Below are 13,813 nucleotides of genomic sequence, written 5' to 3' on the forward strand. Positions count from 1 at the left end.
TGCATAGTATTCCATTGTGTATATATACCACATCTTCTTGATCCATTCATCTGCTGATGGACATCTAGGTTCTTTCCATAGTTTGGCTATTGTGGACATTGCTGCTATAAACATTCAGGTACACGTGCCCCTTTGGATCACTACGTTTGTATCTTTAGGGTAAATACCCAATAGTGCAATTGCTGGGTCATAGGGCAGCTCTATTTTCAACTTTTTGAGGAACCTCCATGCTGTTTTCCAGAGTGGTTTCCCCAGCTTGCATTCCCACCAACAGTGTAGGAGGCTCCCCAAAGAGGCTATTTTAGTGCAGTATTGCACTGGGACAAAATGGACCATATGCATTGTGCCGTTTCTAATTCCAGCAACTTAGAAGTACACACGCTCCCAGTGGGGTCAGGGCAGATGAATGCCACGGGCAAGGGCGGCCTCTCCCTGCCCAGCAGGTGTGCCCGGGAAAGGCCCCTGCTCTCAGAAGCGATAATTTAAGCGTCCCACAGGAGGCGGACAGCCACACTCATCCGTACGATGCCTGCAGAGATCGGCCCGTGGAACTGCGTGGCTGTGGACCGGGGTGCCCAAAGCAGACTGTCTGTGCGCCCGCTCCCCACTGCCCGCTCGAGCCCCTGGACAGGACAGCGGTCAGGCCCACGGTGTCCTGCCTGTGGTCCTCGGGGGGCCAGCATCTCCGCTATGTGACGGGGACTCAGCCTGGACTGCCCTGAGGGGGTGCTGTAAGGGGCAGGCAAGCACGGGGAGGGGCTGGCGAGGGCAGGAGACCCTCGCTGATGAGTGAGGTGCCACGGACCCCAGCATCCCTAGGGCTCTGTGCTGTGAGTGGGGCTCATGTGGGGAGCACCCCGGCCCCCCAGTGTGGAGGTGGGAAGGAGCCCCGAGCCGCGCTGACATTCCCGCGCTGTGTGGGGCTAAGGCTGGCGCTGCCCTGCACGGAGCCCGCCGTTCCCACAGGGGCCGCGTCCTGGCCAGTGGCCGCAGCCCTTTGGCCCCAGGCACCCCGCCCATCTTCTCTCCCTTTCTTCCTCCTTAACGGAACCCCAGACGTGGCTGGGCGAAGCCGTGGTCAGTGGGACGTATGTGGACTTGGGGAGCGTGTGCCGGGCGGGGACGGCAGGACCTTTCCCCCCTTCCTGCTTCCTGCCATGGCACTGGGGCTGCCGGTGCGTGCGGGCTTGGGGACCACCCCACACTCAGCACAGTGACGAGGCAGAAGGGCCCAGCTGCCGGCATCCCAGCCCCCGGCCGCCCCAGACCCCAGCTCCACAGCGCGGCGACACAGAAACCAGCATCTGCTTTGTTATTATCATACCTGTGACCCCCAGACTGTCCTTCAGTCATGACCCCCCAGGCCCTTCCCCCAGTGTGTCCCCACAGCCGTGCCCTCCTGGGCTGTGTCCCCACTGTGCTCCCTCCGGACTGTCCCCACACAGCCGCACCCAGACACACTTGGGTGTTACTGGGCTCAGGGAGGGGACAGCCCAGGCACGGCGTCGGAGTCTGCTTACTCTGTCACTTCGAGATTACATGTGTCTGTTTGCCAAGCTCCAAGGTAATCTGTCCCGTGCTTTGCAATCATCGTGACCACGGTCACGCTGTTCTTACAAAGGCTGTCTGGACAGCACCAGGTCTCATAAGAGACATGACCCTGTGGATTTTCTAGACTCATTCTTGTTGGAGGAACTAAGTGAGAAACACCTCAAGAAGGAACATCACTTCGTGTGAATAATTCCTTCCTGGCCGTGACTTCTAAGGCAGAGGCGGAAAGGCAGAGAGGTTATCTGGGGGCCGCCACGGCACAGAGGGCCCAGCACGGAATCCAGGCTCTCAGCACTAAATTCGTGGAATAGACTGGGCTTGCGTGATTCCGGGAACCGACCTACCCCAGTGAGACGTGTGTCCAGGCCGTGGAGAGCTGAGCGGGGAACACCACCCTGCTGTGTCAGTTAGACACTCGGGGCATGTCATCCGGGCCCGGGGAGGGGTGCCCCGACGTCAGCTCCCTGCGGACTCCCAGCCTGGGTCCTGCCTCTCCTGTGAGTTCCATATGGTTGGGACTTAAGAAGTGACAATCCAAATGTAAGCCAATCAGAGCGTCCTGTCTCCTCCGCCACGGTGATGGTCCAAGGCATCGCGTGCCGCCCAATCAGAGCCAAGGAGTCAGGGGGGCTTTCCCACCTGTGCTGGGAACCGGACTGTGCTCCCCAGAGCATCTCTCAGCCCCACGAAGCTGTGGAGCAAGAAGAGCCCGTGGTCCTGCCCATGTCCTCTGAGCCCCTGGGCCAAAGTCTCAGCCTGGACTTCTCCCGGAGGCCAGCCAGTGACTCCCCCGCAGCACTTGCCTTGTTCCTGCCTGATGTACCCGCGAAGCAGAGGATGGAGAGTGTATCTGGAAGGTTCTATGGCCCTGCATTCCCGGGGGTCTTGTGCTCTCCCCGGAGTGTCTGTGTCAGGAACCCCCAGGGGCGTGAGCCTGCGCAGACAGCATTTTCCATCCAGTGAGGGCGGCGTGTTCTAAGGTGAGCGGCTTCCATGACCCCAGGGTGAAGTGCAGGTGGCTGGCAGGAACTTCTACACCCCATGGAAGGTCGTGAGAACAGCCCCCTCGCAGGGGCCCCCGTGTCCTGCTGCTGCCTCCTCCGATGCCACGCCGTAATCAGTCCTGGGACTCATGGCCAGAGCTGCGGGGGAGGCCGGCGGTGCGTGTGTACACAGTGTGGAGGGCGGAAAGGGGCACTGAGTGTCCCCTGGGGCAGGGGCTCGCTGCCCTCCACAGCCCGCCTCGCCAGCGCACCCAGTGCACCCCACTTGCTGGTACCTCCCTGTCCCCCCCCACATGTTGGTTCCTCCCGGTGGGGTCTGTTACTGGCTGTGTCCCTCAAGTTCATACCTGGGAGCCCTGACCCCCAGCACCTCTGGATGTGACCGTGTGGAGGCAGGGCCTTACAGAGCTGACAGGTGAAGTGGGGTCTCCCAGGTGGGCCTGTCCCCTATGGCTGAGTCCCCATGGAGAGCAGAGCAGGGTGCAGACACACACAGGGCACAGCCGCTGAGACACGGTGGGAAGGTGGGAAGACCGCGTCTGCCTGTTGAGGGGAAGCCTCGGGAGGAGCCAGACGCACTGCCCTGGATCTGGACTCCAGACCGTGAGCACACATGTGTGGCTTAGGCCGCCATGTCTGTGGTGTTTGTTCTGCAGCCAAGCTGAGCAGGCCAGGGCTCACCTCACTGGCCAGCTACTCAAGTCTCCTCCCTGGCTGCCTGGTCTAGAGACAGCCCCAGGGTCCCCACCCATGACCCTGTGTGGTCACTGCCTCTGCCCCTTCCTCTGCAAAGTCATGCTGCCATGTCCACTGTTCTTGTCTGTGCGCTGTGGTAAGCGCAGAGATGCTAGTGTGCTGTGGGCTAGGACGGGTCACCGGTGCTCTCCTGCCAGAGCTAGGGTGCCCCCTGGCCTTGGGCACAGCTGCTGGCTCAGGTTCAAACCCTGGCTGTACCCACTCCATAGGAGGGAAGGTGGCCCTTTTGAGCAGGGTTGTATGAGTATGAGTCAGTGTGAGAATGAATGTGAGTGTGAGTCAATGTGAAAACGTGTGAGAATGTGTGTGTGTCAATGTGAAAACGTGTGTGTGTAAGTTAGCGTGAGAATATGTGTGAGCATGAGTCAATGTGAGAGCGTTGTGTGAGTCATTGTGAGGGTGTGTGAGTCAGTGTGAGAGCGTGTATGAGCGTGTGAGAATGTAATAGGAGTCCTTTGAAAGCGTATGTGTCAGTGTAAGAACATGTGTGAGTGTGAGTAGGTATAAGAACGTGTGAGTATGTGAATGTGTGAGTCAGTGTGAGAACTCGTGTCAATGTGGTCAGTGTGAGAATGTGCATGAGTGAGTGTGCGAGCGCCTGTGTCCAGCTGAGTGGCCTCTGCCATCTTAAGGAGAGATTTGGTGCGTTTACATTTATTGTGGCAGCAAATGGACATGACTGGGCTCCTCCATGTGTATCTGTTTCCTTTGCTCTTGTTTCCTCTTTTTTCCATCACGTTATTTTTGACCGTTTGCTAAGTTAGTTCCTGTCTGTCTCCCTTGGCTCCTGGTGAATTCATTCCACCACGTTATTACCCCAACAGCCCGTTGCCTTCTGTAGGCCCCTTAGCAAATGTGTATCATTTAATCAGATCGAGGAGCCAGATGTCCCTCGCCCCGCGCCCAGCCCCTGTATCAAGACCCCTGGGAAAACCACACGTTCCCCCACTTGTGCTCCTCAGTCCTTAGGTTGGGCCGGGGCTATTACCTTCAGCCCCGATGATGAGGCCGTCCCTGCAGATTTCATGTCCACTTCAGTGACCCTCCACTGCCATTGGCCAGGCCCTGCTCAGCCCATCGCCGGCTACCCGGGTTCCACTTTCCGCACCACACTCAAGGTACAGGGTTCACTGTGGACGCTGCTCCCACAACCCCCCACTGCACACCCCCTGCAGTTGGAACCGGGTGTCGATGGCATTGGGCTCAGGGCTGCGCCCCGCCCACCACTGGGCCACGACCTGACATGACTGCCATTCCCTGACTTTCAGCCTGGACACAGCGGGCTGTGGCTTCGGACGGACGTCATCACTGAGTCTGGGGCTTCCCCCACGGCCTTGTTGCTCTTCCATCCGGTATCAGATTGAGAAGCGGCTGAGCAGGCACACCCCACGCTGACCACCGACCACAGACTGTGTCTCCCGCAGGTGCAGACAGATGACCCATGCCACTGACCTACCCCAGATCTCTGTGGTCTTCATCTTTGTCAACGAGGCCCTCTCCGTCATCCTGCGCTCCGTGCACAGTGTGGTGAACCGCACGCCCTCGCGGCTCCTCAAGGAGGTCATCCTGGTGGACGACAACAGCGACAGCGGTGAGTGGGGGACCCCAACAGCGCAAGCAGCCTGGAGCTGGGGGCCGGAAGCCTGGAGTCAGGGTGGGCCGGGCTGTACACCCCACGGGCTCCAGGACCGAGTCCTCCCCGCCTCTCCTGGCTCTGGGGATGGCTGGTGTCCCTCGTGCCCCGGCTGGAGCTGCGTCCCTCCCCCTCTGCCTCATCTTCACGCAGCCTCCCCCTGTGTGTCTCCTCTTGTACCGACACCTGTCACTGGACGAGGCCCACCGGAAGTCCAGGAGGATTTCTCCTCAAGATCCTTAACCAGTTACATCCACAAACACCCTCTGCTGAAACTCATCCCGTTCTGAGGCTGTGGATGACCTTAAAGTGGGGGCTCTATTCGTGCCCTACAGATGTTGCCCAGAAGAGCCCAGGCAGGCTGAGTTCCCTATCTGCTGATCATACCTCCTGCCTCTTGGCTGTGGGGGGGTGTGGGCTCCAGTGAGGGTCTGCTGGTGGGGGAGCTGGGCCGGCACGCACAGCGGGGACCCCGTAAGCATCCCATGCCCGCCGGGCGCAGAGGGCTCAAAGCTCTGGGGGTCCAGAGACGCCTGGGCACTGACTGAGCCAGGAGTCTGAACCCACCATGGGTGGCCCCGAGACTGAGGTCCCATGGGCTCATCACGCAGGCTCTCCTCTGCACCTCTGGAGGGAGGGAAGTGGAAGAAATTTGGGGGACACCTTTGGAGCCCTCCAAGGGCAGGAGGTGCTGCGTCCAACCCAGGGCCGGCTCCTTGTCTACACTGCGGGGCCCCAAGCCAGGTTCGGCCATCTCTCCGGAGGAGGTGCCTGTTGGGGCCTCGGGGAACTGGGGTCCCACAGCGTCCGTCCTCAGGGCGCATGAGTGTAGTAGCGGGCGTCACGGCTGAACACCGCCCAGTGTGGGCCGACCTGTGTCCTCGCCCACGGTCCGTGCGAGGCCTTCCTTCCTCTTCGCTGGGGAGGCACCCAGCCCCCGGGGGCGCCTGTCCCCGTGACACGTGCCTCAGTCCAATCAGTCCGTTTGCTGGTATTTGCCTATTGTGCCTGCACGGGAGGGCGAGCCCCACGGTATCCCCGGCCCCCAAAGCACATCCGGCCGCCACGGGTGCCCTTCAGCGGCCGTGGATGATGAGCCTGGGGCACACAGCACCCCAGCCTGCCCACGCTGACCTGGGGCGACCTCGGGGCCCTCCCGGGGCGTGGGTTGCTGAGGCGATTCTGTGTCCCCTGCAGCGGAGCTCAAGGCCAGCCTGGACCAGTACGTCAACAGGCGGTACCCGGGCCTGGTGAAGATCGTGCGCAACAGCCGTCGGGAAGGCCTGATCCGGGCGCGGCTGCAGGGCTGGAAGGCGGCCACGGCCCCCGTGGTGGGCTTCTTTGATGCCCACGTGGAGTTCGGCACAGGCTGGTGAGAGCGGGGTGTGGGGGCAGGGCCGGGGGCTGGCTGAGGGCACTCCCTGGGGGGCCGGCAGAACAGGAGCCTGGGGGCCGGGGCATCCAGGTCCAGCCCCCGGGCCGAAAGCCGCTCATGAGGCGCCAATGGCAGGACGCCATGCACCTGGCGGGTCACCGCGCACAGAGAGCACGGGCACACACAGCTGTGTGCTTGCGCCGCCCGTGGGGACCCGGCGCCCTGTCAGCAGCCCAAGCCCCGAGCACCAGTTGGAAGCAGTTTCTTGTCCTGGGGAGCCCTCTTGTGCACCATGCAGGTGGGAAGCAGGCCTCTAACAGACACCTGCAGGGGCACGTGGCCAGGGAGCGGCGGGGCTGCACGGGGGGTCAGGAGCAGGTGTGACCCCACACCCCGGCATGGAGGCTGGGGCGCTCTCCCTGGGCTCGTGCTTGCTCTGCCGGCCTGGTGCTCCGTGAGGCCTCCCGGCCAGCAGCCCCAGCAGCCCCTGAGGGGTGGCCAGAAGCGCAGGTCTGTGGGGCCTCGGGTCTGCAGCATGGGTCACCCAGAAGCCTGGTGCAGCTCTGCAGCAGCCTTAAAAACAGTGTTTGCAGCCTAGCGAGTCATCCCCAGTCCAGGGGGAGGCCCGGGCCCAGGGGTGTCAGACCCAGGGCTGCTCCTGCTGCCTCTGTCCAGACCCCACTATCCCCAGGTAGGGGGTGTGCTGGTGTCCGCAGGGCAGGTGACTGAGGACATCTTGAGCAAATAGCTGGACGTGCTTCGGAGTTTTCTGGACAACAGCAAGCGGGTCCCTTAGCCTCTCTGATGACGGCATGTGGGGGTGCCCTGGGCAGACGAGAGAGGGCTTTATCGTGGCTGGGGGAGGGGGCGGGGGCAGCTATCCCGCAGGGACACCCTAGGTAGGGAACAGTCACGGTGGGATGTCCAGCGTGTCAGCACGACATGTCAGCACGGCACAGGCAGGGGAGGCGAGGGGCGAGCCGGGGAGGTGCGCCCGTCTCCCCTGTTCAGGTGGGATGCTGGTCGTGTGCCCGGGGTGGGGGCTGCTGCCAAGACTGTGTGAGTGCCGTCCAGGAGCCCCCCGCGGGCGTCTGGCTCCGGGCCTTGGGGTCAGATCAGAAATTCCCTGGGATGGCAGACCAGCCCCCAGGGGCCGGCCTGGTTTGAGGTGGCCTGGGAGCCCAGGGGACGCTTTGGACACAGGATGTGCCCACAGGAGTGGCCCACGGGCAGAGGGAGGTTTGACCATGCGTCTCGGTGTCCTGGGGTCCGGGCCACAGAAGCCAGGAGGCTTTGAACAACAGAAACTCTCCATTCTGGGGCCGGAAGTCCACTGAGGGGACACAGGGGTCAGCCAAGGCGCCTGGGGAGGAGGGGTCCTTCCTCGTCTCCTGCAGCCTCCAGGGTCCATGGTGTCCTTGGGCTGTGGCCGCAGCCCCATGGCCTCTGTCCTCCTACGGCTTCTCCCCGTGTGTCCATGACTTTCCTCTTCTGCTTCTCAAGAAGGTCCTTGTTGTTGGATTTAGGGTGATGTGATCGAGGTTAAACCTTCGGTGGGGGTCCTGCAGGGGCAGCAGCGAACAGAGGCTGCCCGTGGTGCCCACCCGCTGAGCCGCAGGGAGAAGTTGGCCCACGGCGGCGGCTTGCCCTATTTCGGTAGAAACTAAAACTCACGATTTATGTATCAAATCTCCCCACGCGTATTTTCAAACACTGCGAAGCCTGACCTACGACATTCCCTGGGATACCAGCCGCAAGAAATGAGGGGTCGGTGGTGGCCGTGCTGACTGGGGACCCGTAGGCTGGGTGCAGTCTGAGTCTGCACGGCTGGGCTGGCGTGGCTCTGTGTCCCCAACTGGTCTGCGAGGGTCTGGCGTCCCAGGGTCTCCAAGGTCGTGGTTTCCCGCCAGCTGCCGATGGCCCCAGCAGGGGCTTGGCATCTCCTAGGCCAGTGGAGGCTTCTCCTTCTGCTCTCCTGTAGCGTCTCAGCTGCCCCAGGACCATGCTTTTGTCACCAGGGCTGGTTCTGTTCCCGCACGTTTGGCAGAGATGCGAGTTTCTTCTGCTTGACCTCCCCTCCGAGGGCCCTTTTTCTCTCCACTCTGCTGCCCTCGTGAGACAGCCCTTCTTCTCCCACAATGTGTATCACCTTCTATCGTTCATTACGGACCACTGCCTGCCCCCACCAGGGTCACTCCACGGGGTTGTGTAGGTTGCACACTGCACAACCATACTTGGTAGCTGTTCCTCCCTCTACCATATCATGAGCTCCCTTGGGCATTTGGAAGCCATCTGGGAGAGCTACAAGTCAGTCACTTCAAATGCAATTTAAATCAGTGTAACTTTAATTTTCACAACCGAAAACCCAGTTATCCGTCTGCAAATAGCGCCCCCCCCCCCAGAGTGGCCTCCACAAAGACGCTGCCTTGTTAGCAGATGTGGCATTTGCAGAGGGTTCTTCATCTCTGGGCGCTTTGCTAACAGTAATTAATTAATCCTCGTCGCAAAGCTGGAAGGCAGGTAAGTACCAGGCTGTCGCTCAGCAGGATGGGAAAGAGGACAGGCCGTGTGGCCGGTGTCGCCAGGTGGGACCAGAGGACCTGCCCCACAAGCGGCCGCACCTGGGGCTGGCGCCCTGGCCCTTCCGGCCCTCCCTGAAGCTCCTGGCCCGGGCCCCAGGCAGCGGGCCGCCCATGGCCACAGCTGAACTCCAGCTCAGAGCCCCGGCTTCTGGCGCTGTCTCGTGCTTGTCCTTGCTGGAGAAGCAGCACGTCCAAGTCCCTGCTTCCCCAGGGACTCCCCACAGTCTGCAACTCACGCTGCTGGCCAGAGAGGTCACCCAAGAGCCCAGGTCCTCGGGTCCCTCTGCTCTCTGGCTTTACTGCATATGCTGCCCCGCTTCTCCACTCCAGGCTCACATCCCAGGGCCTCAGTGCTGCCCGTGCCCTCACCCATCCCTCCGACACCCATCACGCCCCTCCCGCTCCTAGCCCAGGGCAACCTACACTGACTCCCTATTTTAAACTGGAACCCCCAAGTCAGCCTTACCTTGTTCTCTTTCCTACACAATACCTGTCACCTTCTTGTACCTTCCCTTATATGTTGATGTCTGCCCCCTATCCTCTCAGGACCACTGCGTACTGTTGTGTCGGTTGCACACTGCACAACAGTGGCCAATAGCCTGTCTCATCCTCGCAACAGACCATAAGCTCTCGGAGGCATGGATATATTCCAGTTTGTTAGACCAGGGTGTGGCACATAATCGGTCCTTAGATTAGGGCTTGTGCATATACCTCTCACAGGAGCAGAGCAGAAGGATCAGGGAGCAGGATCTGGAGCCGTGAACCAGGCCAGTGGCAGAGTCTGCGGGCTGCCTTTCAGGGGGTGTCACGGACCGGAGCCCAGGTGGCCTTCAGGTCCTTGGGGTCAGACAGGTGTTGGTGGGGTCAGGGCAGGAAGGTGAGGTCGAGGCCCCAGGCAAGGCAGGTCTGCGGCCAGACGCCCCTGGGCTCCCAGGGCCGACACCCTTGCCCCGCAGCGGGCTGCCGTCTAGCGGGCGGGCGGGCCTGACCACGTCCCCCTGCCTGTGGGTGGCGGACCCGTCTTCAGGTGCAAGCTGGGGGTCCCGGCGCCGCGGCCCCCCGCACAGGCACACGCCTCCCTGCAGGGCGGAGCCGGCGCTCGCTCGCATCCAGGAGGACCGGCGGCGCATCGTCCTGCCGGCCATCGACAACATCAAATACGACACGTTTGAGGTGCAGCAGTACGCCAGCGCGGCCCACGGCTACAACTGGGGCCTCTGGTGCATGTACATCATCCCGCCCCAGGACTGGCTGGACCGCGGCGACGAGGCCGCACCCATCAGGTGAGCCCATGGTGGGGGGGGGGGGGGGGGCTGCCGCGGGGGGGGGGGGGGGGGGGGCGCAGGGGGCTGCTGTGGGCGTGGGGGTGGGCGGGAACCGGAGGGAGGAAGGAGGAACCAGTGAAAGAGACACGGCAGGACGGGATGGCGGGAGAGGGAGAGGGAGCCGGGCAGAGACACCAGGAGAGCCAGGCACGGAGCGCGGGCAGCGGGCGCGGGCGGCAGGCCAGCAGGGCTGCAGACAGGGACCCCGCAACTGTCCTCAGACGCGTGTCTTTATTTAAATCGATTCCTTAAATAAAATCTTTAAAAAAAAAAATAAAAAAAGGGACGCCTGGGTGGCTCAGTTGGTTAAGCAGCTGCCTTCGGCTCAGGTCATGATCCCAGCGTCCTGGGATCGGGTCCCACATCGGGCTCCTTGCTCGGCAGGGAGCCTGCTTCTCCCTCTGCCTCTGCCTGCCATTCTGTCTGCCTGTGCTCGCTCTCTCCCACTCTCTCTCTGATAAATAAATAAAATCTTTAAAAAAAAAAAAAAAAAAAAAAAAAATAAATAAATAAATAAATCGATTCCTAAACATGAAAACAGAGAGTTTTCCATGTTGAGAATACACAGATCCCACACTTTTCGGGAGGTGGGCGGCCCGCACTCTGACAAGGCGGCCACGGGCCGGAGCTGAGCAGGGCCGCGTCTGAGCAGGCTCCGGCCTCCCACGGCTGCAGCCCCCAGTGCCCCGTCGCCCCAGAGCCGCTGCCTCCTGTTCAGCCGTGTCCATCCGCAGCTCGCTCTGCCCTCGGCAGCCCCTCCCCCATTGCCGGAGCCCTGGGAATCCAGGCTCCCTAACTCGGTCCTGGGGGTGCCTGTCACCCGCTGACCTCCGGGGGCCCCCCACAGGGGCTCGAGACTTACGGGGCTGGGAGTCACCCGCCCCCCACTCTGTTCAAACTGGCATGTCCCTGCCCAAACCCCGCCGAAACGGCCCACTGTGCCAGGCAGCCACCGAGGCCTTTGAAAGCCTCTCCCCCAGGAGGGCCTTGCCGGGGCTTCCAAGCAGCAGCCGCTGCGGGCTGAGAGCCGCCGGGACAACCTACTGTGAGTTCCACGGACCCTGGGGATGAACAGCTCGGCCAAAACCCAGCATCTTGTGGATTTTGAGGAAAATAGTGTTGTCGACACAGAGAGCTGCCCGGAGCAGTAATTCCCAGGACCTGGAGAGCAGCACCCCCTGGGGCCTGGCCCTGTCCCAGCGGCCACGTCCTCAGCGACGGCCACGGTGCTCCTGAGAGCCGAAGGAGCAGGAACTGGGGCTCTGGGGCCTCTGCAGGGGACGCGGGACACAGGGCCACCCGTGCCCAGAGGCGGGCCAGCGGGCCCCCAGGCTCACTCGGAGCAAGCAGCAGCGGTTTGAAAGGAATTTTTCTTCATTCAAGATGCACTCGATGCCTCGTCCACAAAACTGGGGCCCAGTGTTTCCCGTCGCAGGACTCAGTGAAGACAGCCCGAGGGGAAGCACCTGAAATTTTTGGCAAACTCTGGACGCCCCGAGCCGCCTGGGAAGCAGGATTTTCTAGCCAGACGGGGTCTTGTCTCAAACTCCCCTTGTCAGTGGCCCTACCTGAGAGCTTCTGAAAACCCCGAGGCCCAAACTCCAAATCAAACACGGGCGAAGCCTTTAGACAGACGCGCTGCCAAAGGAGATGGAGAGGCCCGCAGGTCACGGAGACGCCGGCCTCCGCCAGGAGGGACCGCAGGGAGGTGCCCGGGGCCGTGGGGAGGGCCGCGCTGGGCGCTGCTGAGCTCCCCCACGAGCCCCAAGGCAGGACTGGCAACACCGCTTCGGAAGACGGGTTTGGCGGTTTCTCCTAAAGGTGCAGCCACGTCCCGCTTGGCGCGCCGTCCTGCAGCTGTCGGCCTGGAAGCTCGGGAAGCCTGTGTCCACGCAGAGACCCCCGTGGACACTCACCGTGGCCGCACCGTTCCCAGTCTTGGAAACGCCGCACACGTCCAGCAGGTGTGAACGGGAGGCTGAGCGGCCTGGGCCCGGCTGCCAGCGCCCGTCGTGGAGCCGAAGGGACCAACCGTCGTCCATGTAACAACAGGGGTGAGACTCGGGACGGTCGGGCTGGGCCGGCGAGGGGCGCAGGAAGGAGACACCACCGGCTTTCAGGGCGCTGCATGCCAGCTTGGAGCTGCACTTAATTCCTGGAGACCCCGTGTCCCGCGGGACTCCCCGCAGATGTCGGGGAACGGGGGCTTTGCTCAGGACCATGGTGGTGGGGATAGTGGGTCCCTGGGCTGTTCCCCCAGTTCTTGCGTGGCTGGAGGCGCGCTGTAATACTGAGCCCTCGGCTGAGCCAGGCCGCGGAGCAGCTTTGAAGCCCTTTGCCCCCACCCTGTCCTCACCGAGAGGATCCCCTCGGACCCCCCCACCCGGACACGGCTTCCTACCGCTGCCCACGGGGCAGAGACCGGCTGTGCCTGGCTCCCAGCAGAAGGATCTCTTGGAGGTCGTACGACCCACCCCGACTGGACGGATCGCTTCCCCGAGCCCAGTGGAGGGTGAATGCGGGTCCATGCGGTCTCTTCTGGAAAGCGGTCTGAGAACTGTCCCTGCCGCCGACGTCGCTGATGGGAAGAGCCGCTGGCCTTCCTGAGGACACGTCTGCCCATCAGAGCCAGGCCCGAGAGGCAGGCGTGTGAAGATTTACTGGAGGAAATTTTCTTGCTGTTCATTGTACTTGAAGCTCAAGGAGGAGGGAGAGTGGACGTGGGGGAAGCGCGTCAGCCCGGCTGCCGCCTCACGTCCCAGGGCGCGGCTCGTGGGGCCGCGTGCAGGAACCCGCGTGCGTCCCGTGGCCGTGAGCCCGTGGCCAGGGCTGGAGCTCCCGTCCCCAGGACCAGGGCAGAGTTCCACCTATGCATGCGGGGGACGGTGAGGGCCCTGTGGGCATGACCTGGCTTCCCGCAGGCCCAGGGGCCCAGGACAGCCCCGCAGGAAGGAGCCCTCTGGGTTCGGCTGTCGGGCCCCTCCCACAGCCAGGTGTGTGCGGGGCGAGGGCCCGAATCTCACATGCACACACATACCCTGCACACTGATAGACACACTCACAGCTGCACGCACCAACCACACACGGACGTAAAGTTGCTTGCACACACAGACACACTTGCACACACACCACACACAGCACACGCACACATGTGCAGACACACATCCGTGCACAGACACAGATGCACTCCCGGGCCCACACAGGACGCTTCTCCAATCCCCATGGAAGAGCAGTGACTGTTTACCCTCTGACTTTCTCACTTGTCTTCTGAGAGGAGCATGCAGGGGCGCTGGCGGTCCCTGCTGCCGCAGGCTGGGTGGCTGGTTCCGTCCCCCGAGTTCATGGCAGCATCCAGGCGGACGGCCCCGCCCCGAGTTCATGGCAGCATCCAGGCGGACGGCCCCGCCCCGAGTTCATGGCAGCATCCAGGCGGACGGCCCCGCCCCGAGTTCATGGCAGCATCCAGGCGGACGGCCCCGCCCCGAGTTCATGGCAGCATCCAGGCGGACGGCCCCGCCCCGAGTTCATGGCAGCATCCAGGCGGACGGCCCCGCCCCGAGTTCATGGCAGCATCCAGGCGGACGGCC

The 13,813-nt window shown here is 62.4% G+C and overlaps 2 protein-coding genes across 3 annotated transcripts in view; both read left to right on the forward strand.

Annotated features, from left to right (window-relative positions):
- GALNT9 (polypeptide N-acetylgalactosaminyltransferase 9) overlaps positions 1-13,813 on the forward strand; it is a 64,579-nt gene that overhangs the window by 24,394 nt on the left and 26,372 nt on the right. For both annotated transcript variants that reach the window (XM_059408144.1, XM_059408143.1), the window contains exons 2-4: positions 4,736-4,902; positions 6,142-6,316; positions 9,987-10,184. In XM_059408144.1, coding sequence (XP_059264127.1) covers positions 4,746-4,902; positions 6,142-6,316; positions 9,987-10,184 — 530 coding nt within the window. In that variant the 5' untranslated portion in view covers positions 4,736-4,745. The remainder of the gene's footprint in view (positions 1-4,735; positions 4,903-6,141; positions 6,317-9,986; positions 10,185-13,813) is intronic.
- LOC132023784 (uncharacterized) overlaps positions 13,505-13,813 on the forward strand; it is a 1,611-nt gene continuing 1,302 nt past the window's right edge. The window contains exon 1 of the mRNA XM_059409925.1: positions 13,505-13,803. Within this exon, the coding sequence (XP_059265908.1) occupies positions 13,505-13,803 (299 nt within the window). The remainder of the gene's footprint in view (positions 13,804-13,813) is intronic.

This window comes from Mustela nigripes, chromosome 8, assembly GCF_022355385.1.
Source record: "Mustela nigripes isolate SB6536 chromosome 8, MUSNIG.SB6536, whole genome shotgun sequence".
NCBI lineage: Eukaryota > Metazoa > Chordata > Mammalia > Carnivora > Mustelidae > Mustela > Mustela nigripes.